General features: G+C 41.1%; 1 protein-coding gene across 6 annotated transcripts in view; it reads left to right on the top strand.

Annotated features, from left to right (window-relative positions):
• The window catches only part of LRCH1 (leucine rich repeats and calponin homology domain containing 1), a 193,397-nt gene that overhangs the window by 98,391 nt on the left and 67,679 nt on the right, over positions 1 to 27,327 (top strand). For all 6 annotated transcript variants that reach the window (XM_070520680.1, XM_070520677.1, XM_014838907.3 and 3 more), the window contains 2 exons: positions 13,734 to 13,860; positions 25,111 to 25,216. In XM_070520680.1, the coding sequence (XP_070376781.1) occupies positions 13,734 to 13,860; positions 25,111 to 25,216 (233 nt within the window). The remainder of the gene's footprint in view (positions 1 to 13,733; positions 13,861 to 25,110; positions 25,217 to 27,327) is intronic.

Raw genomic sequence — 27,327 nt, 5'->3', positions numbered from 1 at the left:
TATCCAACTCTATTGATATTTTCTTTTTCATTAATTTATGATTTTATCTGTCATATTTCCTTTTGTCTCTTTTTTATAGGTTTATTTTTCTAATTTCTGGAGTTTTGGATATTTAGCTCATTAATTTCTAGTTTTTTTTCTTTACTTATAGGAGCGTTTAAGGCCATGGATTTTTCTGTACATAGTGCTTTAGCTGACTCATAAACGTTTTGATATGTAGTATTTCTTAATCACTCTTAGATTGTTTCTAATTTCTAGTATTTCTTCCCTGACCCATAAGTTTTCTATAGAATGGATTTTGATAGTTATCTTTTAAAATTGATTTTTAATTTAATTGCGTTGTGTTTGGAGAATATTTATTTGATATTGATTCTTTAGATTGATTGAAATTTGCTTTGTAGCCTATGCATAGTTAATTTTTAAAATATTCCAGCTGTGCTTGAAAAGAATGTATGCTCTCTAAGTGTTGTACACTGGGTTCTAGTAAATCCATTAATGTAACTTCTTAATTTTGATGTTCACATCTTTCCTACTTTAACACAATTTGTGTCTGCTTAATATATATCAATCACTCAGAGATGTGTTTTAAGCAAAATAGGATGGTTGTAGATTTGTTGGGTTTTCCCTGTAATTCCATGAATTTTTAAAATATGTATTTTAAGACCAAGTTCAAAGTTGCATATCTTTCTGGCAAATTGCTGGTTTTATCAGTGTATAGTGATGTACTTTGTCCCTAAAATGCTTTTTTTTGACTTACAGTCTCTTTTATATGAAATTAATACTTAACATCTTAGCTTTCTTTTGGTGATTTTCACTCTCCTATATCTTTTTCCACTCCTTTATTTTCAACCTTAGTTTTAGATGTGTTTCCAAATAGAATTCAGATGAATTTTTTAAAAAAGCGGTCTCATCATCTCTATTGTATAATAGGTCAGTTTAATCCATTTGCATTTATTCTAATTACTTATGTATGTGGATTTATATTTCCTTATTTTGTATTTTGTTTATCAAGATTTTCTTTGCTTTTTTCTTGTGCCTTTTCCTGCCTTCTATTTAATACTCTATTTATTCTATTTTTTTCTTCCTCTGGTTTAGAGCTTAGTCATTATATTTTTATGCTTTTAATAGAAAGATTATCTATAAATCATTGACATAAATACTTGACTTACAAAAATCTAAAATTCTAAAGGTAAAAAATCTCTCTCTCCTCTTCTCAAAAGTATTAACATTCATAGAAAGCTTTAATTGTAAGCACTCCTCTCCACACTTATACATTATTTTTACTCTTTATTTTAGGTCCACCTTGCTTTTTACCTTGATTTTAGTCAATTGATGCTTATTTGTATTACCCATATTTTTACTAGATTCTTTGCTTGCGGTTGCTTTTTCATCTCACTCATTTTAGGGTTTACTCTTCTTTATAAGATACATTCTTAAGAATTTCATTCAGTAAGATACGTTTGTGGTAAATACAGTCTTTTTCTGAAATGTCTTTTACCCTTCATTCTTGAAAGAAGTTTCAATTATTGGTATAAAGTATCAGGTTGTATTAATATAAAATTTTAAGTTGGTACTTCTTTTCTGTTGTATTTTAAAGACATTATGTTTTCTGGCCTCTCTATTGCTATAGAGAAATCTTTTGCTAATCTAAATGTTTTAGGTTTGTAGAAGATCTTCCATATTTTTCCCTTTGATGTCTTTCCATATCTTCTCTTTGTCTTTGATACTTCTGCATTTTTTGCTATGATATATAGAGATATGTATTATTTTTAACTTACCTTGCTATAAACTTTATTTTGTGTCTTGAGTATGAAGATTCATATCTTTCATCAACTCTGGAAAAATTTTCATCAGTATCTTTTTTAATTTTGCTCCTCCCTCCGTTTATCCATTATTTCTATCTTCGTTGGGTACACCCTGTTGCTTATATGTTGGACGCTGCAGTCTCCTTCACATTTTTAAATCTCTTTTCTAGTTCTCTTTTCTTTACATTTGGGGTAATTCTCAAACATGAGAATGCCTTTAAAGATATTGGGAGTGAAAGTACAGTAATACTTTGAAAGCAAGAAAAGTTGTAGAATCTTGGGATTTCTTAATTGAAAAGACTCCATGACTGGAGTGTGTAGCACAGGAACTATACTTTTTGACTCACTAGTGAAATCTTATGCACTCTCTTACCCTTATAATAATATACTTTGTTGGTTGGCTAAAACAAACTTTCACTTGATAAACTGAATTTCTATGAGTCATTTATTTTATTATAAAACTGTACAAGAACTCGTCTTGAATACCCATTAAACTGGAGTTTGAGAAGTTGACTTCATATTCTTCAGTCTTTTGTTTGTTGAGCTCTGCCTTTTATATCTTGTCAGCATCCTCCATACCTTCTTCCCTGGTGCCTTTAATTAAGGTCCAGATGGAATTAGGGCTTTAGGCAAGTAGGTTTCGATTACAGTCTGAGACATAATGGCCATGCCAGGGCTTCACTTTGGTTCTCCTGGTGTTCTTATTCGCTTGTTAGTAACAATTACAGAAACTGGACAAATAAAGAAATTTTTATAAGAGTTACTTTTGAGAAAAGAGACACAGTATTGGATTTCTCAGCTTCCCAATCCAGACGTAAATGCATCGCTTTATTTTCAAAAGTAATAAAACATATGCTGTAGTGGCTGGAAAATTGCAGGATATGATGTTAAAAATATTATCCTACTTCTGAAAGGAATGCTTGTGCTCTGAGAACTCAGGGAGGGGAAATCTTGATAAAATAATGTAGCCAAGAATTTAAGCATGTGTAATAATCCCAAATAGCATTTTTTCCAGGGAAGAGAAATTACGTCAAGAATAAATACATATTCTGTGGTTCTTTATCTAGAAAGATTCAAGAGATTGGGTGTTTAGGGGACAAAAGATGTATTTGTGATGAGAGCAGTTTATTCTGTAAGGCATTTTTTTTCATCTCCTGTCATTTCTTGGAGTGACCTTCTCTGGACCCGATGAACTGTCAAGACAGATGGAATGAGATGATCTCTCTGAATGGTGAGATCCAAGTAACCAGAAGATGTGGGTCACTTTTAGAGTTGGATTATGTGGAACCGTGTTATAATCTCAGGTTATCTACCTTAATCTCATGAAATCAGGTAGTGTTTTTCTAATACTCCATTTGGTAACTGGCAAGCCATGGCAGAAAGGAGTGTGATAATAATTTAAGAAAATAGATCCATTCTGCTCGGTGATTAATTCATCTCTTCATGAATAAGGAATAAATCCAGAGAAAGCTTAGCTGCAAGACTCCATAGGAGAAAAAAAGTTACTTATGTTAACCTCAGTGATGCCATTGGCTCAATTATTGAGTCAGTAGAATATCATTTCCCAAAAGTCTATTCTATGGAGAAGTGTTCTGTTGGATGTTAATAGCTATGCTTTTTTTAAAAAAAGAAAGAAGTCCAGGTATTGTGCTAACCAGTATTGTGACTCTCCAAGGAACAGAGAACTTTTCTCCCTTTTTTTGTGAGGCCTACCTGTTAGCATCTCCTAGAATAGTGCTTTTCGGAACACCAGTTTGTAAACACTGGTTTAGAAGAATGGCTATCACCCAGGGAATCCTTCAGGAACTGTCCCCACGCCTGAAAAAGGATGAGCTTAAAAAGTACGTGCCTTCACGATGGCATCTTCAGAGGTCAGGCAATCTACATGGGCTGGATGTGTTGAAAGCTCAGATGAAATGTAAATAGAAAAGAGAGAGGCCCGGGAGACACTGGAGCATAAAATGTGTTGCACAGAGCTGCCATCCAGGCTGATTTATTCTTTATTTAGCACCTTTTAAATGTATAAATCTTTATTTATTTGTTTATTATGATTTACAAATTAAATTATTATTAAAATATGTGATTATTTTGAGAAAAAATTAAGGGCTGAAAAGTGCAAAGAATGTATCGATCGCTCACCAGTATCTGGATTCAACAACTGTTAATTTTTTCTGACTTTTGCTTATAAGGTTTTTTCTTTTCCCCACTCCTTTCTTTATAAAGGTGATCTGTTTTTTGGAGGGGGTGGGAGGATTTTTTCAGAGGTTCTGAGAGCTCTGTATTGTGTAATGGGGAAAAGAATGACCTTGACTAAAAGTCTAAAGCAGCTGAAAGAGTCTTTAAATTGTCAGCACTGAGATTTCATTGTTGAAACACTAGAGTCCCTGTGGCTAAAACGAATCACCTGTTAAAGGGTAATTCTTTAAAAAAAGGTAAAATCATGACTCTCATGCAGATATAAAATGAACATCTATCAAAGATTGTATTTAACTCATTAATTAATGAAGGAAACAGTCAGATGTTATAACCTGTTTAAAGGAGAATTCAACACACACTCACACACACATACGCACACACACACATGCTAGGGGGCTGGCGGAATTTACGAGTAGTTGCAGAACTGGTTAATATCCAAAGGGCAGTGATCAGTTGCAACTCTGCTGCACTCGTGACAATTCATCTGCATTTCTGTGGACAAAAATTATTTGCATTACTATCAGTTTTCTACATATGACAGAGTTGTAAAATAACTCATAGGCAATGAAGGGCCGAGAGGACCTGGAAGGATGTGCGAGATGTGCAGTGGTTTTGCCCATTTCAAAACAATTTACAATTTTCCTGATATACCAAATCATTTAATTTTTATCACCACATACAAGAATTGTGCAGCTTTGTGAACTATTTGAATGGGACTATAGGTAGATGAGAAAAATAAGCAGTGGTGTTCAGTATAGATTGTGAAACTCTTCCTTTCAGATCTTGTGTCCTAAAGCCCGTGAGAGGCTGTTTGTGTGTAGGTGGTGGGGGCGGGAACCGAAGACGGAGGGAATGTGCTTGGAGGGCAGCACATTTACTTTTGTTTGGGCAATAACTGGGACAGGTGAGCTTCAGGAAATTTACGTAAACTGTTAGGAGTGGTGGCCCCTCCCATACATTAGTCCCAGCAGGAGACCATTGTGACCTCAGTACTGGGTGCAGAGAATGACCTGGGATCTTTAGCAGAGGCAACTGTGGGCATTTGACAGCAATGCCCAAAGTCTGCAGACACTTGTTTAAAGAGTTATTAAGGCGAGCTTGCGGGGGCCGGCCTCGTGGCGCAGCAGTTAAGTTTGCACATTCTGCTTCTCGGCTGCCTGGGGTTTGCTGGTTCGGATCCTGGGTGTGGACATGGCACCGCTTGGCAAAAGCCACGCTGTGGTAGGCATCCCACATATAAAGTAGAGGAAGATGGGCATGGATGTTAGCTCAGGGACAGTCTTCCTCAGCAAAAAGAGGAGGATTGGCAGTAGTTAGCTCAGGGCTAATCTTTCTCAAAAAAAAAAAAGACGAGCTTGGAATCCTTTCCTTCCACCTTACGTGATAAGATCCATAAAAGAAGTCTCACTTTCTTTATTCTTTCAGTTTTAAAATATATGACTGATGTTCAGGTAGGATGTGGGTGATATCAGCTCAGAGAGATGTTGCCTAATCTTGTGAGGGGGTTAGTTTCAGGATTCATGTACATTTCATATTTTCTCCAAGTTTAAAACAGCTCCTTGGCCAGAGTGGGCATTCACTAAGTGTAGAAGACAGTTGTCTTCCTTTCAGTCTTTGACACATAGCACCTTCCTTCCTTGACTTTGGTCCCATACTTTCCTCTCGCTTTTCTGTCTCTTTCTGTTTTTCTCTATTCCCCTGCCTGGATGCTCTTTCTGTTCCTGCACCTTAATTCTAGAACTCCCCAAAGCTCAATCTTTGGTCCTGAAATCTTCTCTCACAGAGCTCATGCCACATATGTGTCAGATATATTCTCTGTCCTTTTGACTCACTTGAGCACTAGGCCTCATTTCCCCAAGTGCCTAAAATATTCAGTTCCTCTTAAATGCCTGTTGACTCCTCAGAATTCAACATGTGCTCAACCAAGCCCATTTTCTTCTTTCCCAAATTAGCGTATTTTGGGTCCTTGTTCCTGTCCGTGCTCCTGTTTTCCTTCAGCGTCCCAACTTGGAATCTCAGAAATGATCTTTGACCCTTTCCTCCATCCTTTTTTCTATAAATCAGTCATTGAACTGCCAGTCTAGCGTCTCATTGCCTCCTGCTCAGAACTCAGTGCCCTCCTCCTACTTTTTTCCTGCTTTATCTTAACTTTTTTTTTGTTGTTAGGAAAGATTTGCTCTGAGCTAACATCTGTTGCCAATCTTCCTCTCTTTTTTTTCCTTCCCTGAGTCCCAGTGCATAGTTGTATCGTTTAGTTGCAGGTCCTTGTAGTTTTTCTACATAAGCCGCCACCACAGCATGGCAGTTGACAGACCAGTGGTGTGGTTCTGCGCCTGGGAACTGAACCTGGGCCGCCGAAGCAGAGCACGCCGAACTTTAACTGCTAGGCCATCAGGGTTGGCTCTGTCTTCACTTTTCATTCCAAAGTAAGTGAGAAGAGGCTGTGTTGTGTTGAGGGAAGACCACAGACTTTAATCTGAAGCTCAACCCACCTGTTTTCAAACCTTAGCACAGAGCAATTCACTAGCCAGGCAATTTAAAGTGATTTAAATTCTCTGAACAATGTCAATTTCAGTGTCTGAAAAGTAGGAGGTTTAATGCTTATGTTACAGGATTGTTGTGAATATTGTTGTGATAGTTGTCCAAGTGCCTAGCACAGTGCCTTATATGTAATAACTACCGGAGAAATGTTTGTTGAATGGTTGAATCACGTTTTGTGGCATGCTGTGTCATACAAATTGCAATATGGCTTAAGAAAAATAGTGGCACAAGATCTAGTGTTTGGGTAAAGTAAGTGGATTTTATAGTATTTGATAGAAAGAGGATATGCTATTGATTTGTAAAAGTGTTAGAGCGGTTAAGTGGAGCCGAGTTACTAGTGGTGGCCAAGTTACATGATAGGAGCTCTCTCAAGACTCACTTCCTTGGAAGGATAAGTGGGAAAAAGAGATGTGCATGGGGCCAGCCCGGTGGTGCAGCGGTTAAGTTTGGACGTTCTGCTTCCATGGCCCAGGGTTTGCGAGTTCGGATCCTGGGTGCAGACCTATGTGCCACTTATCAAGCCATGCTGTAGCAGGCGTCCCATATATAAACTAGAGGAAGATCGGCATGGATGTTAGCTCAGGGCCAATCTGCCTCAGCAAAAAGAAGAGGATTGGTGGCAGATGTTAGCTCAGGGCTAATATTCCTCACACACACAAAAAAAGAGATGTACATAGACTTGTATTCATGCATGTCAATTTATATTACACATTCAAAAATTCCTAGAAATAGATGGAAAGACACATGTCTTCAAGTGATAAATAGTAATGTTCAGGCATCCTAATTTTTAGTATGAATTTCTTTTATTAACTCAGTGTCCCTGGGTAAAGCTTGATCTGAGCGGCCTGTCCTCATTGAAGTCAGTACCAATATCCCTTTCTTTTTTGTTGGAGAAAAAAATATTAAAGTAAAAAAATATATGTTTTCCCGCCTTTGGGAGAGTGCAAGAGGAGAAGGCAGTTAGGTACGCACACCTTCCTGATAACAGGAAGTTAGTGTCCATTCTACCTGGAACATGGCTCCACAAAGTGGGGGGATTATCTTCTGTGTCAATACATGGTTCCTACCATTTAGTGATGGTTTGTCTGTTGCCAGCAACAGTGTTTTGCCCAGTGGTATTTTTTAGGACATAGAGCTCAGGCCTCTGCAGTCTTAATACTTGAAACCCCAAATCTACATTGTTGCCTCAGAAGGTGTTTGGCAGATTAATATTCTTGCTAGTATCAGATATTGAGTTCTCTTTGAACATCCAACACTTCCTTGATTTTGAACATTTAGCTCCTTTTTAGAATGAAAGAAGGGCGTAATAAATATTATAGAGGAAACTAAACGTAATACTTTTTAGAGCTTTGTCCTTTTAGAATTGAAAAGCTCTTAGAAAAAAAGGAGACGAAATAGCTGAGAAGGGGTGAGTTATCAATAACCACACTTTGAAATCTAATTACAGACGTTGCTAGTGGTGGTTGCTGACGGTTACGGGTGTAAAAAATGAAATATTTTAAGCAAGGGTTTATTTATACTCAAGAGGAGACTGATAGGCTGTTATTGTGGGAAACCAGTTCCGTTACAGTAGCCAAATATGGTGCAGGTATGCACAGGGAAATGCACAGTGAAAGGGCTGGTGCAGCAATTTGCCTGAATTCTGCTGTAGACACTCACTTTGTGCTTCTTGCTTTTCTTTTAGTTCTCTTTTCCAAAGTTGACCCTTTACCTTCTCAAAATATGGCCTTTCCGTCTATAGAGTGCGAAATGACGGGTATAGTGTTCAAGAACCAGTTCAAGATTCAGTTGAAATGATGATTCCCTGTTTCTACTTTTGAAACATTTTAAGTTTCCAAAAGATTGTTATATTCAAGTTGTGGGAGGCATAACTGCTTTCAAAGTTAGATTTAAACATGGACTCTCAGATTTTTGGCACATAGATAATCTCAATCAAGATTAAAAATTTCATGTAAAATATTATTAAAGTTATATTTATAATTTTTATATTTATAAAATTAAAGTCGACCAAAATATCAGCAGGCAACTGAAAGCAATGATCTTGTTGTTGGTAATGTCTCAGACATACGATGATGGCGGGCATGCAGGGGGAGGGCTGGCAACCAAGGGGAAGTCCTCAGTCATTAGAGGAAGTGAGCCTGAGAGATTTTGCCCTGGTGGGCTTTTCAGAACGGACCAAGCAGGAAAAAGGAAATGGTTCTTTACGGATATTGTTGTTGTGTGTGCATGAAGACAATTAACAGGCAAGCGTCGTATGCAAAACAGAAAAAAAGTTACTCTTCCTTGAATGAAAGGCGAACATGGTACGCAAAAAAAAAAAAAAAAAAGACGAAAAAACAAAAAAACCCATGAAAACAAAATTAGGTGAGATATCCTGTGAAAAAGGAAACTTGCTTGGCTAAAGTAAAATAACTATTTATAGGAGGTCACGCACTAAGCACGGACAGGGCCGCCCAAACAGGCAGTAACAGTAACTACTGCATGCTTGTTCGGTCCCTTCCCTGGCAGAGACGCACAACAGGGTGAGCATGGGCTGTTCACACTGTGAAACCTGCCCTGCTTTCTCAGTGGCCCTTTAGATGCACGCTGTGACATTTTCTTAATAGGTTTGTGATGGTTAATGATTTCGCATCGTTATTTCTGTTACTCTTTGGAAACCAACTAGTAAATGGAGATGGTGATCCCCAGGTATTCATCTTTTCCCAGAAGATGGGAGAGAAAAAAGTCATTCATGTGATTATATGCCCTAGTCCTGATCCTCCAGATTGGAAATAATTACTTGGTTTGTTTGGGCCTGAATTTATAGCCCAGCCTGGTTCTTCTCAGCCTGCCTCCGAGTGGTCATCTTTATTTTTTGTTGGTATACGTTTTCAACGAATGAAACATGAAACTGTATTTTAAAAGTGGCTGAAGTTTTAGCAATTAGGAAATAAAATAAATAACTAAAGCCTAGCCAAGCACACATATGCTCTTTCTGGTCACCTCCCCAGTGCTTTGCCACATTAGTGGCTGGGTAGGGTTAATGTTTGTATTTAGATTTAGTGTTGGGCTAAGCACTTTTGCATCTATAATCTCATGTATCGTGATACTACCTATCAGGTATTATTACCTATGTTTTATAGACAACAGAGCCAGAGAGCTTAAATGACTTACCTAAAATCATATAGATGATTTGTGGGAGAGATGAGATTTGAACTCAGGTCTTCTAATTCCACAGTTGGTGACCTTTGTACTGATCGATTAGGTGCATCTGTTATAGGAGTCTTTCTATAACTTATTTTCTAAGTGAATTCTATGTTCTATTAATAAGTGAACCCATATACTAAAAAAAGTTATATTCCAGTAGAATTAACAAAATATAAATGATGCCCTGATAATAAAGTCACATGTAAGACTTTAGCATGTTTTATTGTCACATACTTTAAGGAAAATAACTTTCTGATAAACCGATGTCAAATGTCAAATACCAGCATTAAGTCTGAAAATATGGATATTCATAAGTGCCATAGTCAAAATACATTAAAATAAGTCTCTAAAAGGTAAAACCACACAGAAGTGATTGGTTTGTGAATTCCTTCATTTAGGAATTATGTTAAGTGAGGGATAGTGGTACTTGAACTTAGAAATTTATCCTGCAAACTTAGACTATCAAAAATGTCCGGATTGTTGTTTCATCTTGAAACAAGGAAATAAACCATAAGTCTAGTGGGAGACATTCAACTGAGAAAGATGGAAGAAGCAGCATTAGCAATAAAAGGGACTAGTAACACCTCCTCACTCCTCCTCGTGCCGTCCTCAACCCAGACTGGGCAGGGAGAGTGACATGAGGTGCTGGGCAGGCTCGGCTCTGTGATGGCAGGAAGGCTCAGGCCACCATGAATCCATAATTTCTACTTCTGAATGAGTGGCCCTTTTCCCCCACTAATTTACTCTTTTGTAATGAGTGAGTTTGAAAAAACATTTTTTTTTTTTTAAATTTTGCTTTCAGATGTGGCTCACAGGCCACATTTGAAAATAAATGTTGGCCTTTACCTTATCAGATACTCTATGTCTTATTTTTAAACACGCTTCTCTCGAAGGGCCTGTTTATAGCACGGAGGCCTGCAGGAGACAAGTGGGGGGCAGGATAGTGGATTGCTGCCTGGGGCACTGATTTGCTTGAGAAAAATTGCTGCCAGATGAGTGGTTTCAAAAAGCTCCGGCTGCTGATGTAGTCTTTAGTGGGGATCGGATTAGAGGGTATGCAGTTTCTCCTCTCCTTTATAAATATTTGCTGGAGCGCTAATGGGTTTTTGTGTGCATGTGTATTTCCTTTTCCTTTGGGGAAATTACAAGTAATACAGGAACATCCTGTGATAAAACATATGAAGCCAGGCTGAGAGAATGGGTGGATGAAGTGAAAGAAATGAGCCCCGCGTCTCTGGCATGCTGTATATGACTAAAGACTGGGTATCCGGGATTGTCTACAGGTGATTAACTACATTAAATAGAGGATTTCAGAAGGCATAAATAAATAGGCTGTTCCACCAGCAACTTTTAGCATAAAAAGCATGCATCCCCATCAAAGAAACCACAAATGCTTTCACAAGCTTAAATTTTATTTTATTCTAAATTGGTACCCAGTCTGGAAGAATCCCAGTGAGAATAATCCCGTTTGGTCTCAAATACTCGCATGCTTCTGAATGAGCAGAGCCTCCGTGGCATTGCTTAAGTGTGGGGTAAATGGCTCTCCCAATTCAGCCTCTGCTAATCTGATTTGATGCCTGCATTAAGGCTGTGAGGCTGGGGGTCATTTAGATCTGAGTTTCTACTCGAAGAAACACAGGAAAGCTCTCCAACAGTGATTGTTAATTCTGTGAAAGATAGGAATATAGAAATTTCAGAAAATACTAAATCTTTGTCCCCTTAATCTTCTCATTAAAAGGAAGTTTAAATATGGCTCCAATATAATAGAATTGCCTTATTAACATTTTAATTTACCAATCCTCACCTTATGAAGTTACATATTAATAAATATTTTATAACCACAAATTACATTCCAAATTATTTACTTGCCTCCTTTTAATACTTAGTTCTCTTTTCTGGAGGTAGTGTCTAAGGGGCCTTCTTTTTTTCTTTTGTTCGGTGAGGAAGATTGGCCCTGAGCCAACATCTCTGTTAGTCTTCCTCTATTTTGTATGTGGGATGCCGCCTCGGCATGGCTTGATGAGCAATGTGTAGGTCCGTCCCTGGGATCTGAACCTGCAAACCCCGGGCCACTGAAGTAGAGTGTGCGAACTTAACCACTATGCCACTGGACCAGCTCTTAAGGAGCCTTTCTTGGAGCTTGAAGAAAGCTCTCCCAGCAGGGCACCAGGAAGGCTCTCATCCTGCCCGAAGAGCCCCTCTGGGCTCCTGAGGGTGAGACAGAGCAGCGGGAGGGATGTGAGGGGACAGAAGGACAGGCTGGCAGCCCTAGTCCCCCTTCTGCTGCTCCCAGAGATCAGGAGAGAGTGCCAGGGCAAGCCCATCTCCCCTGTCTTGCGTGTCACCCTAATCAGGGGGAGTGAAGAGCCGGCTGACCCTTCCTGTGCCGGGAACCCCCTGTAGGGCTCTCAGCCTCCTCCCTCCTTCCCTCTTAGAGAAAGCTCTCTCCTCCTGCTGCCTCTTTCTGAAAGTCACTTTCTTTGTGGACCTGGGCAATGGGGAGAAGACACGGCCGTATCTTTTCTTGCTAAAACCTAGTCACCAGGTAGTGGGTACCTGCAGCAGGAGAGATGTCAGGGTGGTTACAGGGGAGCTACCCACATTAGAAAGGTTCTTTCCTGAGCACAACACCTGCTTTTTCTTAGCCTATTAGCTAGAGATGCCCTTTGGCTAGCCAGAGGCCTGCCCCCTCCTGTGGGGGAGTGGAGGAGTAAAATCTTTCATTAAACTATAACCTACATAGAAAAAAGGGCACAGGTCATAAGTGTACATCTCAAGGCGTTTTCACAAATAGAAGCACCCATGTAATCATTATCCAGATGAATTCTTTTTATAGTGGTATTTATTTCCTAATTATAAAAACACTGTGTAGGAATTTTGGAATATTCAGCGAAGTATAGTAAACAAAATAAAAAGCACTCACTGTACCTACTCTCCCCAAAATGACCACTGATAACTTTTTGGTGTGTTTCCAGTCTGTCTGTCCCTCCCTGTCACGTACACAGATATGTGTGTGCCTATAAATACAAGTACACAGTACCACAACCTCTGAAGCTTCATGCATGTGTGCACATACCCAAAAAGTTCTAAATAGTTGCAAATAACATGACATACAGATTTTTAGAAATTTCACTGCCTGGTTGTTGGCTTCATCAGTGGAATGGCCAGGAAATCAAAGGAAACCGAAAACCATCTGTCTCCTTACTTGATAGCAGGAAAAGGGCTCCTTGGGAGGGAGGACATATCCATATGGATGCTTCATAGATTTCATTAATGCGATATTTTCCCATCTCTCAGAAAACTGAACCTTGATGACAGGAGGTTCAAAGACTTCTGAACCTCTTCGTGCAGAGCCCAGGCGAGACCTGGACTCAGACTTTTCTGGCCACTCTGCAAAACTGAACCCCTCCGGGCTCCAGCTTCGTTTTTGCCAGAAGGCCAACTTTATTTGTTTCTTTTAATTAGCTCTCTCACAGATACCCAAATAGACTTTAACCACAGCAGCTCTCACTTTAATAAGAGGAAGCTGAGTCAAAACGTTGGAAATCGGCCCGGTGGTTTTGTGAGTTGCAACAAAATGATCTTCCCCACCACTACTAAAATGGACGAGAGAGGCCTTCACAGGGCTGCTTGCTTTGGTCCTCACTTAGTTTCCTGCTCACATTGCAGGAGAACAGTTGGTACCAGCATCCCATTGCTATTGGGGCTGCCCCTCTGCCTCCTGGCTGGCCCAGGGCTCAGCTTCTACAGGGGGCTTGATGAGGAGTCCCTTGTGCTGGGAGTTTCCCTCGAACTGCCTATGCCTCTCTATTTTTTAAATATATTTTATTTTCTTATATACTGGGGATTTGAGTTATTACATATAGAGAAACTTTATTGGGCTTTCTGTATTTGTAAAATGTCTTCTCAGATCACTCCTTTCTCTCTGCTTGTGAAAAACATGTTCGCGAACAGTATGAAGTGGCCGGTGTGTTTACGCATGTTCCTGTTGTATTGTCTTTGCAGTCGAAATCAGCTGTCCGCCCTGCCCGCCTGCCTGTGTGGTCTGCCTCTCAAAGTCCTAATCGCAAGTAACAACAAACTTGGATCGCTGCCAGAAGAGATAGGTCAGCTCAAACAGTTAATGGAGCTGGTATGTTACTGATTTTTAACTCGCTCTTTTTTGTTTGTTTACTAATCATAGCTTATCAAGGTGGTCAGAGAGACTTTTTGCTACAGTTGGAGGAGGAGGAGCCAACGTTGTGGGAGGCATTGATAAAGGCGTTATGTAAGGAAAGGAGTAATCTTGGCCTGGCTGTGACACACAGAGTTCCTGAAATTTACAGGTTTCCTGTAGTTTATACTTTCTGAAGTTCACAGGATTTACAGTTCCTGAGGTTTACAGGTTACGTATGGTAGTTAGGTCATTTTTTTTTTAGACTGCTTATAAGTTGGTGATAAATTATGGATAAAATGGCAAAATAGCCTACAAATAAGTTAGTAGGCCACACTCTATGAATGCATATAATTAAGTCGGAAGGAACAGAACGCTCTGATTCTGTAAGGATTTTAGTAACCATTGCCCTAAATTGATGTAACATTAAAATGTGGCCATATCCCCAGAGATAAGAAAGAACGGGTTGTAGATGGGCAGAGATGGGTTGTAAGTGTGTACGGGAGGCCAGGATGCACTGCTCTGTTTCAGCTCTTTTACTACAAATTGAATTACCTTGTTTCTAGAATGGGAAAGAATGAATGCTTTCTAGACTTCCATTGAGCCAAGATGGGTGAACGAAGAGACAAGGATGAGCAATCAGGCTAAAATAGAATAGTCATAATTTATTCTCCAAGCGAGCATTATTCCATTCCGACCTTGTGTCAAGCAGAGAGCTGGATGTTGTGATTACAACCATGAAAAGGACACAGAACCTTTCTTTAGGTAGATTCCAGTCTAGAAAAGGTGGCCAGTACCTCTTCTCCTGTGTGCCAACTCCGGTTAATTTCTTTGCGGCCACCTGGAACACCACGGTGACGGCTTGTGAGGCCCAGGTAGAGGGTGCTGTGATCCCCTAGTCGTGTCTGTAGTGGGAATTGGCTAGGAAAGTGACAGCACCCGTGTCATATGTGTATGAACTTTGATCTTAGTATAGACATGAGTAATTGTTGTGTAAAGACATTAGAGTTTTAAAAAGGGTGCCTTTTTCAGGACTTACGTGATAGCGATATCTGAAACCTGTTCCAACTAGGTCACACTGAGAGTTGGGATTGGTTATAAGGATGCAGGGGTCTTCCCATCACTCAGCATCAGGACATTTGCTGGGGGATCGTGAGTGACTAGAACAAGACACTGGGAAGTTGTCAAGAACCATGACAGCAGTTTGTTTTCTCGCTCAGCTTTCTGTTCTTCTCTGTACAGTGGAGAGGTTGCCCAGCCCACAGATCCCAAGTTTAAATGTCCTCCAGCTAAAGCACTTAGCAGAGACCTACTAGCATCTCTCAGTCCCAGTTTCTAAGTGAGAGAGGCAAGATCTGGGTCCGGTGTCCTCTGCTGACACAACCACTGATGCCCAAGGCACACAGTCACATTACCTAGATGCGGCTGCTCGGCTGCCACCAGGAGGGCAATTCTGAAAGAAGATGGATATTAATTTGGGCAGACACCCCCTACCCACACAGTCTCTATTACAAGACACGTGTGCATGGGGTAACAAATGGTTGATTCAGTCTTGGAATTGGGAAGGCATTAGAGGGGAAGAGACCTTTGAGAGGCCCTTTACAGAAGTCTTTGTGGGATTTCCTTGATGGAAAAAAGAAGGCGGTGATGGAGGAGGCATTCAAGAGAGAAGGGACAGCTTATGCAAAGGCAAGACAACCCTCCTGCAGAGGCCAGGTGGAATGGGGCTGGATGCTCCCTCCCCTGGCCGCTGCCTTAGATTTAAGCCAGCGTCAACTCCTTCACAGGGCATTTACGGCCCCCACAGTCAGGCCCCTGCTTCAGCTCCAGGTTCTTCTCTTGCCCCTGGTCCCTTCCGTCTCTGAGTTCCAGCCTTCTGGGAATGGACCTTGTTCCTCCTCACTTCTGGACTTTGGGACACCTCACTCTTTCTACATGGCCTGTTTCTTCCTTCTCCTCTTCTCTGGGTTGGTTCTTAGCCAAGTTAGATCTCATTTCCTCCAACAAGCCTTCCCGGATCCTCCAGCCCGAGTCAGTGCTCCTGAGGCAAGCACCCTGTACTTGTCGCGGAGTTTTCATGGAGTCACATTTGTCTTCTCACTTGCCATCCTCCACGCCAGCTCCCCCCACACCTTGAAAGCTGCTTAAGGACAGGAGCTGCGTCTGACTTGCTGTCATATCCCAGTGCCTGTCACCCAATAAATGTTTGCTGAAAATGGAATGCTGCTGTCAAATGGTGGAAAGTGGGCCTGGAAAGGTGGCTTGGGATGGACGAGGAGGACTCCCAAGTGCCGTGCCACGTTGGGGGAATGACTTTATCTTGCAGTCCAAGTTAATTCAGAAGGTGCCATTTTAACTGGTTCCAGAAAACAAAACAAAGCAAAAAATACAGAATAATTCTTCAGATGAAACTGATCTTTACATGCTTAAGAAAAAAATACTTCTTTTGTGAGTCTGATAAGCCACAAAATCCAGGTTTGCTAAAATTTGGATTGGGCTTTGCAGACAATATGAATAGCAAGTTGGTTTTGTTTCCACTTCTCGGGCTCCCTCCCATGGGTGGCACACTGGTGAGATCAGACTTCTGGAACCTTTTGGCAGCCGGAATGTGTTTCTATTCCACTGCACCCTGGGCTTAAGCCGACAGCATGCCATCCAGCAGCTGTGCTTCTCGAGCCACAGATCTGCTCATCAGTTAATAGGTGGCATATGTGCTGAGGCCAGAAGCCAGCCCCACACCAGAGCAGGGCTTTCCTCAAATACCCTTGTCAGCTGCCGGCTGGCATTCAGCAGAAGTGGAACAGCACCGTCTCCAGCCTTGGGACACACGAGCTGCTGGGTGGTTATGAGGGGCGCCCTGAGCTTTCCTAGGCATCCTGTGCAGAGCCCAGCTCTCGGGAAGTCTGCCTTGCCCCTTATTTACAGCACTGTCATCTGCTAGTCCTTGTGTCTTTTCTCCCCCAGCAGTGACCGTTAAACCCTCAAGTCCTAGAATGTTAGAGCCAGTGAGGTTTTAAAAGGCATCTAGTCCAAGCTCTTGACATCTTACAAATGAAGAGACTCAAGGCAGAGAGATGGTGAGTGACATATGGAAGGTAACCCTGGAGAGGCTAACTTGTAACCTAAGCTGAAACAGCCTCGCTCAGTGCAGTCTGATGGGAAGATAATGCAGGCGGCAAATGTGATTCTAAATGTACCGGTAGCACATTAAAAAAAAAAAAAAGAAGCAAGTGAAATTAATTTTAATATTTTTTTAACCCAAGATAGCCAAAATATTATCACATCAACATGTATGCAATATAAAATTAATGGGGTATTTTATTCATTTTATTCATACCAGATCTTCAAAATCCAGTGTGTATTTTACACTGACAGCACAGGCGCATTGGACTAGCGACATTCCTCATGCTCAGTAGCCACATGTGGCTAGAGGCCAGCCCAGCGGCCGGGGCAGCGCTGTAGCCTGTGTTCTTTCTGCTCTGCTGACCCATGTGTACGAGCAAGCTTGATCTTTGTAGAAAGCATTTATTTGTGAGGTTGGTAAAAATTTAGTAAGCTGACATTATTTAAACACAAGGGGTGACTGGCCTTGCTTAAGGTCACAGACTAAAAAAAGATTAGTTTCCATTTGTTCTTATTTATCTTTGATCTTTTTGCTTAAAATAGTAGTGTTACTATAGGTAACCCTATCAGAGGATTTTTAGCGATCCGTTGGAAAAAATTCCCCGGAGAGCCTGAAGTCATTGTAGAATTGCATGAGAGGCTTCTGTTTTGTGGTTACATGGTAACCACCTTGTTAAAAAATTTGGGCGCTCCCCAAGCCTTCAGCGTCCGGTAAGCCACCTGAGTGCTGAGAAACTCTCTCCGCCGATTAGGCTCTGAGCATTGTGGAACTATTTTGGAAGAAATATTTTTAAACCTTTCACGTTAGACTCAAGAGCACCCGAAACTGACTTGTAAACTCTTGTTTTCTTCCAAGCATGAGCCGAGCATTCCAGAGTCATCATTGGCTTAAAAAACAAAAGCCCCATAGCCATCTACAAGAAAGGAGTCGTCCTTCCTCATTTTTGAGAGGAATCAGAGTTGGAAAACAGTATCTTACCTTTTTAAATGTGTCACGGTTACCTAAGACTCTTAAAACGAAAAGCATTCCTATTCCTTGATTGGCCTGTCCAGCCATTGAGATTGTGCTGGGAATATGGAAAAGCAGTCGTGCCTCCTTCCATGAAGAAGCCCGACTGAGCTGTCCTTGGATGTATTTCCACATTGTTTCAGGTGCAGGAGAACTTAGGGAATCTTAGCTCCATGGAGCCTGGCCCTCCAGGGTCATTTCTGATGGGAATGATCCAGAATGTTCTGACCTCCTTGGCCACTTTGAATTACTTTTATACGGCTTGTTGCCTCAGAACTGTTGCTGCTTGAGTATGTTGCTTTGTATCTGTGTCTTCTTTCTATCAGGGAACGAAACAAAGCAGTGGCATTTACTGAGCATCTACTGTATGCCAGGCACTCTGCTAGGTACATGACATGTATTATTTCATAGACTCTCTTTTTTTTTTTTAGAGCCCATGCATTTTTTTCTTCTTTCTTGGTGAGGAAGATTCGCCCTGAGCTAACATCTATTGCCAATCTTCCCCTTTTTAAAATTTTTTTCTCCCCAAAGCCCCAGTATACAGTTGTATATCCTAGTTGTAAGTCTTTCTAGTTGTTCTTCATGGGACGCCGCCACAGCATGGCCTGATGTGTGGTATGCACAAACTTAACCACTCGGCCACGGAGCCGGCCCCTCATATACTCTTGACAAAAACCCAGCAAGGGAGGTATCATATCTACATTTTACAAACAAGATTGAATTTCAGAATTACTCAAAGCCGTGGGGCTGTGAAATGGTGGAGCTGGGATGCAAAGCAGGTTTGTCTGATGAAAACCCACACCCTTTCTGCAGCACAGTGCAGCTGTGCTGATGTGTCCTCATCTAGGCTGTAAGAGTCTCATGGAGAGTGGCCCTGATTTCTGCCTGGTTCTACTTGAAGTGGTTTTCCCACCAAAGTCGTGGCAGGCCATGACCAGCTGACAGTGAATCGGAGAATGTTACGAAAATAGGGTGTGGTCCAAGTGGGCAGCGTCTGTCTGAAGGTTTGCTCCCTGAGGAACCACAGCCAGGCAGGAGCGTCAGTAGACTTCTCTTGTGTTGACTAAACTTCATTTCACTCATTTAAACCATGCTGACTTCTTGGAAACATGGTTCTCTAACTGTCAATCACACCTGAAGGATGAGGTATGTTCGATAGTTGGTAAGAGAGACTGTGTGAATGTCACATGTTATAATTAACTGACGTCTATGAAGACAGACACACTAAGTTAGAACACAATAAATTTGAGAACCTTTTATGGGGCATTTGCCAAAGATCTAGGGGTCTTCTCGTTGATTGTGCATGCTGACATGCCGGGGGTCCAGAGGTCGCCTGTCTCTTATTTGGTTTTTCTCCATGCTGTCCTCATGCAACTCATGCAGTGTATGAAAATTGCATCTTCCGGGTATGACCTTCTTGTAAGAGAACACAATAGCACTGGTTCAGAAACCTGTTTGTACAACCAAAAATCTCACAGAGCCTGACTCAAGTAATAACTGATGGGAAGGCGTGTTGCCTGGACCTGACTAGACACACTATTTTTAATCCTTTTTTCATGAACTGTTTGGATGTGTGGAGAGTTTGAATTCAGGGACTGATTATAGACATGGGCTGTGTTGGGCAGCTTCTGAGGGAAATCCCTTCTTCCTTATCTTCAGGCCTAGCATTCCAATCTCCGAGGTGGGTAGAGTGGAGACGTCTATTCATGTGTCTGCCATACGCATTTGTCCATTCGTGGTCTCTGGAGATGGCTCCTCACCTCTGGTTTCTGTGAGACAATCGGAAACCCATGGCTTGTTCAAGGCTCCTTTGTTGCTTCTGTCTCTGCCTTTCTTATGGGGTGGGGTGTTTGTGCAGATGTGGAGGAGTGTGAAGTAAAGTTTTATACCAGAAAGAGATGCTCAGTAAGTGTTGAGAGGTAATAATTTATCAAACCAGAGGGTGTTGGAAAAAGTTTCAGGTTTAAATGAACATATTGATTTTTATTTTAAAAAGTTCTTATGGGGCCAGCCCAATGGCATAGTGGTTAAGTTCGTGTGCTCTGCTTCAGCGGCCCAGGGTTCACAGGTTCAGATCCAAGGCGCGGACCTAGCCCCACTGGTCAAGCCATGCTGTGGCGGCATCCCACGTAAACTAGAGGAAGATTGGCACAGATGTTAGCTCAGCAGCAATCTTCCTCATGCAAAAAGAGGAAGATTGGCAACAGATGTTAGCTCAGGGCCAATCTTCCTCACACACACAAAAGAAGTTCTTACTATAGGCGTTGAGGTTTTTGATTGCTCAGAAATCAAAATTGACATTAGTACTCAGTTAAGATCTATATTTCAAACAAAATCTCTTCCTTATTTCTGATGTGGTAGATGGATTTTCCTGATTTTGGAAGGAAATTAGAATTATTTAGTCTTGCCTCTTCATTTTATATGGGCACAGAGAGGTTAAGACATTTACTTTAACTTACACAGTGAGTCATACAGAAGACATACTCGACAAAAGGGCATGGTCACGTAATGGGAGACCAGTGTTTAATACCTTGTGTTTTCTGTCAGGATGTTTGCATTTCCTCCAGCTAAATAAAGAGCTAGATTTATTACAAAAATACAACTTAAGCCCTAGTTTAACCACACGAAGTTGTTGAAAACCTGAGAGTCAGAGCGAGGTAGCCTTGAGAACACCACATACAGGTCCACGGTGTGGCCTGGTCTTACTGCAAATCTTCTCTCACCAAAATCATCTTGGCACTGTATTTGTGTTGGTTTTCATTAGAGGTCACTTCTTAAAAAACACTTGAAGTCTTTTTTAACAATGCTGTTTTCTGAAAGTGAGCATCGCCTAGTTTAATAATCCCTGAATTTACTCTGATGCTTTAAATCTTTGTAATCATTGCGCTCTGAAGGTAAGCTAGCAACTAGCACTGAACAACAGAAATGTGTTAATCTCCAGTGTGCATTTAACACTTCTAGAGACTTCCTTTATTGCCTGCAAGGGCTGTGAAGAAATGAGAATCTTAACTTCCACAGTTGTTCTTTTGATTACTTAAAAGCAAGTTGATTAAACCAGTGAAAAATACGCATATTTGGAGTTCTAGTTAGAATTCTCTATTTTGTTTTTTATCTAAATGACAAAATTAGACTGGCTGGTCCATAAAAACTTGACTTTGAGTATTTGTTGTTCTGATAAGAATTAGATTCACGTCTGTATCAAAAAGCATAGAATTACTAACTATTTGTGAAATGTTTATGATGATTGTTTTGGACTACCTGTATATTTATAATATTTTAACACCAAATGTATGGTAATTTGATTTCACGGTAGCCTGGAATAATTCATGTGTAAGACATAGCTTAAGGCTAGTAGACAAATCAGGAGGGACTCATGTGGCTATTCAAAGACGCCACTGAGTCTGGAATTCACAGCTTGGTAAATTCTCGCTCATTTCAGAAGTGTGAGCCACTAGTATTGTTTATTTTGAAGATTTATTTTCCGAAATCATGTCTACTTTAAATGAACTCCAACGAAAGCCATACCTTATCTTAGGCTAATTATGGACAGACATGTTCTAGAGAACCAGGCCATCCTAGGAATGTTGCTCTTACCGTACTGAAACTGTAATATCTTATCCCAGAACACCTGGACTATTACCCTCTCTCCTCCTCCCCATTCCCCAGCTAATGGAGAACATAATTACCTTTGGGGTTTTATTTTTGTGATGAAATTCATGACCTCTTTAAAATTTGGCAAGGTTCCATAGCTGGGAGGGAGTTTTGCACAATTTTCTACCAACATTGATTACACAATAGTGAAAAATCTTTATCTTGCTTGTACGCTAGATCTGCCTGGGCATTTCTTCCCCATTATTTTGGCAGAACAGGAAGTAACTGACAGCAGTGCAGAGAACTATTAAAACAATTTGACCTTCACCATATACCCTTCTAAATGTGAATGGACAATTGGACTTTGTGTTTCTAATTGTCTACAGATGTTCTGTCCTGTGAGTCAGAAGGAAAAACTTGTTTTTATCATTTTGTAAAGTTCTTTTTTTTTAAGTAAATTGGGTAACTGTTTTCCCTACTGGTAAATAAGTATTTAAATATAGCTGAGGGCAATTTATCTTTGATAAAGCCATTTTGTTAGAAATATATGTTGGAAAAAAATTACCTTATATTTAACAGCATACTGTAATTTCTGGCTAACCAGGGAGTAGTCAAGAGCAGGTGAATATAGTACACACAGAAAAATGGCATCAGGCTGAATTTCACATCATGAGAGCTCATGCTGTGAATATGCTGCATAAAAATACGTGTTATCTTTTTGCTTCCCTCTCCCCCCGCCTTTTCTTAAGAGACAGACTTTTAAAAATTATGTCCTTGAAACTTCTGAAAATTGTCATTTTCACATTGAAAAATCTGTGATTCCCATGAACTACAAAAGGGTCTTTCTCATGCTGTCACTCACAAACTTACAAAAACTTATTTTAGATGTCAATGACATAAATTCTCTCTAGAGACGGAAAATAATTCTAATTCTTCCCCCACACCCCTCCCCTGACCATCGTCAACGTGACTGTGCATGGTCGTGAGTCCAATAGAATAATCTAATATATTTCTAGAGCCTACCTACGGTCCTTTTGTGTGAGGGCTCTTTTTAAAGAGAATGGAACAGTACCTGTTGGTTATTTGTAGCTTGGTTAAGGCAAAGAAAGATAAGCTTTCACTGAGAGGATTTGCTCTTGACATCTGTGCCAGATCAAATGCTGTAGTAATTGGGAAAAGATGGCATTTCACTTTTCACTTCTCATGTGTGGAAGTATATTCAGAAAGGCAGAGTAGGTCACTGCCTCGGTGAGGGGCTAGGAGTGACGAGACAGATCGCTGGACCTCCTAATTCTGTAATTACTTCCTTAGACTTTTGTGTCTCTGCACGTGTGCTTGTGGTGTTTTTTTTGTTTTTTTTTTTTTTAACTCTAGGGATGTTTTTCATAAAATTTTGTGTGACGTTTCTGGGCCAAGAGCAAGGCAGCAACAGCCAGCCTGGCAGCGATGCCATTGAACACCTAGTGTTCCTACCCCGTCACATGCCACACCCCACTGTCATCCAGCTGAGTACAGAACAGGACGGCCGGCTGGTTGTGTGGCGTGGGCTCAGCCTTTATAAATCGCAGCTTCATTCCTGTTAGCAGGAGCGGTATCATTCCTCTTCATCAAGTGATATTCATTTACACTCTCCTGGCCTTGACAGCTTGGCAGGTGCCCTGGGGACTTTTAAGATGAGATGCAGTTCGAGGGCAGCGATGCCCTGTGTTCTGTATAGCCTGCTCTTACTTGAAGCCCGGGGTCTCAGGGGATTGGTCAACGGTGAGTGCATCTCCTCTGAGCGAATGTGCAAACGATTTCTGAAACCAGGCTTTGGTGCCTTCTAAAAGGGGGAGTTTCTGCAGGATCGGCAGTGATGTGGGATATTTAACGACTTGACCTCATTGGGATCATGTGTAGTGCAGATATATCTGTAGTTTCCGTGATACCAAGCAGGACCTGCAAGAGATTTGGTGTGTATGTTGGAGCATCTTGGGGTCCCAGCTGTGAGCTGGAATAAAATGCAGCACTATGGAGCATCAACGTAAGAGGACTTTAGAAATTTTATCCAATAGTTGTTAATCCCTTACTTTACACCTGCCTAGCATTCTGCTTGGCACCAGGAAGATGGAGTGAATTATACATGGTCTCTTCCATCTAAGAGCACACAGGCTTATAGGAGAGACCAAACATCTGAGCAGTAACGGTAACAGACTGTAGGACCACATGGAAAAGTGGTCAGTTCTCCATGGGTGTTAGATCAGAGCACGAGAGGTGGTGGAAGCCTTGAGAAAGGTTTTGGACAGGAGGCAAGGCTTGAATTAAATCTTGAAAGATGAGTAAGTGGGGCAGGAGGACAATATTGCGGAATGACATACCCGGAAGGGAAAGAGCATGAACAAGTTTTGGGACTGTGAAAGAGCTTGGTACACATTGAAACTGCAAGCAGAGATAACGGCTTGAGTCTAGGAGCAAGAGAGGGCATGCACAGAGAAATAGGCAGACCCAAATCGTAGAGCCTGGCCTTCCTGCCGAGCTTGGCACTTTATCCTGTAGTTCCTGAGGAACTGTTGGAAATGTTTGTGCCGGCGAATGACATAGTGAAATTTACACTCTGTAAATTATCACTCCGTGAAGGATGGGTCTGAGGAGGAGGTTGATGCATGGAAACCAATCAGGAGACCGTTACAATGTCTAGGTGAGAGATGATGCTGATCTAGACTAGAGGAGGAGCTGAGGGGTGGGGGTGGAGAGCAGCAGAGCGTAACTTCCAGAGCAAGACAGGAGAAGGACGAGCAGGGCCAGTAAGTCTATAGAAGATTAAAAATGTCTCGGCCTCCATTGTGCATGTGTCAGGAGGTGGTTCCAATCAACCATTAATAGAGTGCTAGTCTTCCAAAGCAAAGAAGACACCATCCTCATACCCTATAGTCTTGCTTGTAAAATGTGTCTATAGGTCCAAGGTTCCCAGCCCTCTGGTGAGAAGTCCATTTTAAATAGTGCATCCGAACAGTGTATTAATATGCGTAGTTTTTCACTGTAAAATGAAGAATGCGTTGTCTTCTGTTTAGAGGCTCTGTGGGATAGTGACTGAACAGTGGGCAGGGAGTTGGTGCCGAGTGTTAACTCTGGCACCTGCAGCCTTAGACAACTGACTTAACTTTCCTGAGCCTCAGTTTTCCGAACTGTAAATATTAGACTAGTAATATAGTAATATTGCCTCATGGGTTTGCTATGAGAATTAAGTAAGATTGAAACATGTGAAAGCAGCGGCCAAAGACGAGCCAAGGAACTACCAAATGCTACTAACATCCTTCTTTTGTCTCTTTTCTCTCCTCAGAAGATGTTGCATTTTCCTTTTCTTGTCTGTGCTAAGCCTTACTTGGTGCGGGACCTGGAGACCAGCATAAGAATGTACCTGTGTCGTTGTCCTTCCTCACATTTAAATTCCTTCAGGCGAGTTCACACTAAGCGCTTGATTTCCTGGGGAAAGGCGTTTATTCTTTCTCTCTTTGCTTCCCATACAGGACGTCAGCTGCAACGAGATCACAGCCTTGCCCCAGCAGATAGGGCAGCTGAAATCTCTCCGAGAACTGAACGTCAGAAGAAATTACCTTAAAGTTTTACCACAAGGTAAAAGAGAAAGGGGAAAAATAAATAGAATGGGAGACATTATTTTTTGTTCACTTTTGTGAAGTTGGGTCTAGTCATGTTTATGTATGCCTATTAATATTCAGTATAATTTGAGTTTCACGTGTAGGCAACAGAAAAATTGCGTTTAGTTTTAGCCAAGGGTACAGAAACACAGTCATTGCCCTGGGTAAGACTGTGTGTGTGTGTGTGTGTGTGTGTGTGCGTGCACTAGTTTACTTAGGCTCCCATAACGGTACCACACACTGAGCGGTTTAAACAACAGAGATTTATTTCTCACACTTCTGGAGGCTGGAAGTCTGAGATGAAGGTGTGGGCCGGTTTGGTTTCTCCTGAGCCTCTCTCCTTGGTCTGTAGGTGGCCGTCTACTCCCTCTGTCTTCACGTCATCCTCCCTCTGTGTCTGTGTCCTAGTCTCCTCTTCTCATAAGGTCACCAGGCATCTTGGATTAGGGTCCACCCTAATGGCCTCATTTTAACTTAATTACCCCTTTAAAGACCCTATCTCCAAATACAGTCACATTCTGAGGTACTGGGGGTTAGGACCCCAACATATGAATTTTGGGGGCACACAGTTCAGCTCATAGCAGAAGGCAGAGTGAATGGTTTTGGGGATGGATGTATGATTTTCTGGAACATCAAGCCAAAAGTTTAGTTGACATGTTTGGTCCTGCAGATCCAGCTGTTGGGGGTTCTGGCCTTGCGGATCTGGGAGCTCTGGTGGGGAACCCCTTGTATCTAAAATCTGTTCCTCAGGCGAGGGCACTGCCCCTGCTGAAGTGATTCTTGGACTGAAATCGCATAGTTTTGGTGAATTTCTCCCAGTCTAGAAGCAAGGATGTCTCCAGAGCCTCAGCTCTGAGACTTGGTGCGCCCCCAGGCAGCCCTGCGCAGGAGCCAGACTCGGGCAAACACTTCTCTGCAGCCGTGGGCTTCCACAGTGTGTTCCTCTGATACGTTATGTTGGAGCTTGAGTAAAAAAATATATTTATTCAGAAACTTTGTACCATTAGGAGCTTTGACAAGCTGCCTTGTCGGTGGTGGTGGATCTGAATTTCATATTTTGGGATCCTCCTTTGGGCCTGAATCAGGCATGAGTGGATGAGCTATAGAACTCAGAATGCTTTCTCCAAAGCATACTGCGATTTTCAAAGATCACATTGATTTCCATCGTTTTCGTTTAAGGACACTAGGCATGCTCTATTTCAAACATATATTTAAAAAGGTATCTCAAAGCAAAAGCATATATTTGGAAACAGTGAGCATTCACTTAATGTGATGCTAATGCGGCTGTTTGAGGGCTTCCTGATTTTTATTATTCTGTTCCTGCTTCTTGATCTTGGCTTTGAAATACTTCGTTATTGAAGGTAGACAGACGGAGCTCATGAAAGGGAAAGAACTTTATAAAATGGAATGTGCTTCATAGATGGGAGGGTGAGGGGTCTGCCGGCCATCTTCACCTTCTCATGCTGACTAGCATTTTAAAGAATTGAATTAGAAACTATCTCAGCATGAAGATTCGTTGCTTTATTACTTGAGATGACTTAGTATGAAAGCACTGATTTTTCACTTTGTCATTGTGCATTCCCATTTTTTGAATGGATGGAATTGTTTTTCTTGGTTTAAGCAAGTACAAAGGGAGAACTTACTCAAAGCAAATTTATAAGCATATAAACTTTCCTAGCATTAAAGAAAACTCTCATTTAGATTTAAGCTCTCATGTTAATCATTGAGAAATCATCACAAATCATTGAACTCTCATTTTCAAGAGGGAGTTTAATTTAATCATTTTACAGTTGTCTGGAATCATTTAGCAATGTGTGGAAAGAAAATGCATCTGCAGGTTTTTATTTCTCTCACCATTCCTTACTCTCTCACCTTAAAAGCATTCCTTTCCTAAAAAGATCAGTTACAAATTTCTATACTTTCCATAATTATGTTTTCTCAGGTTCAATATTTTTAGATACACTCAAAGCTAAAACTTCAGTTTACTGGAAAATCTTTTTTTTTTTTTTTTAATAATTTCCTGAATGTCAAGTTTCTTTTTTGCTTCCATCTGGAGAACGCTATTCACAAAAGAGCATTGATAATGCT

Source organism: Equus asinus, chromosome 11 (genome assembly GCF_041296235.1).
Source record: "Equus asinus isolate D_3611 breed Donkey chromosome 11, EquAss-T2T_v2, whole genome shotgun sequence".
In the NCBI taxonomy this organism is placed as follows: Eukaryota; Metazoa; Chordata; class Mammalia; order Perissodactyla; family Equidae; genus Equus; species Equus asinus.
The sequence above is the reverse complement of the archived record's forward strand: the minus strand, read 5'-3'. Positions and strand labels throughout refer to the sequence as shown.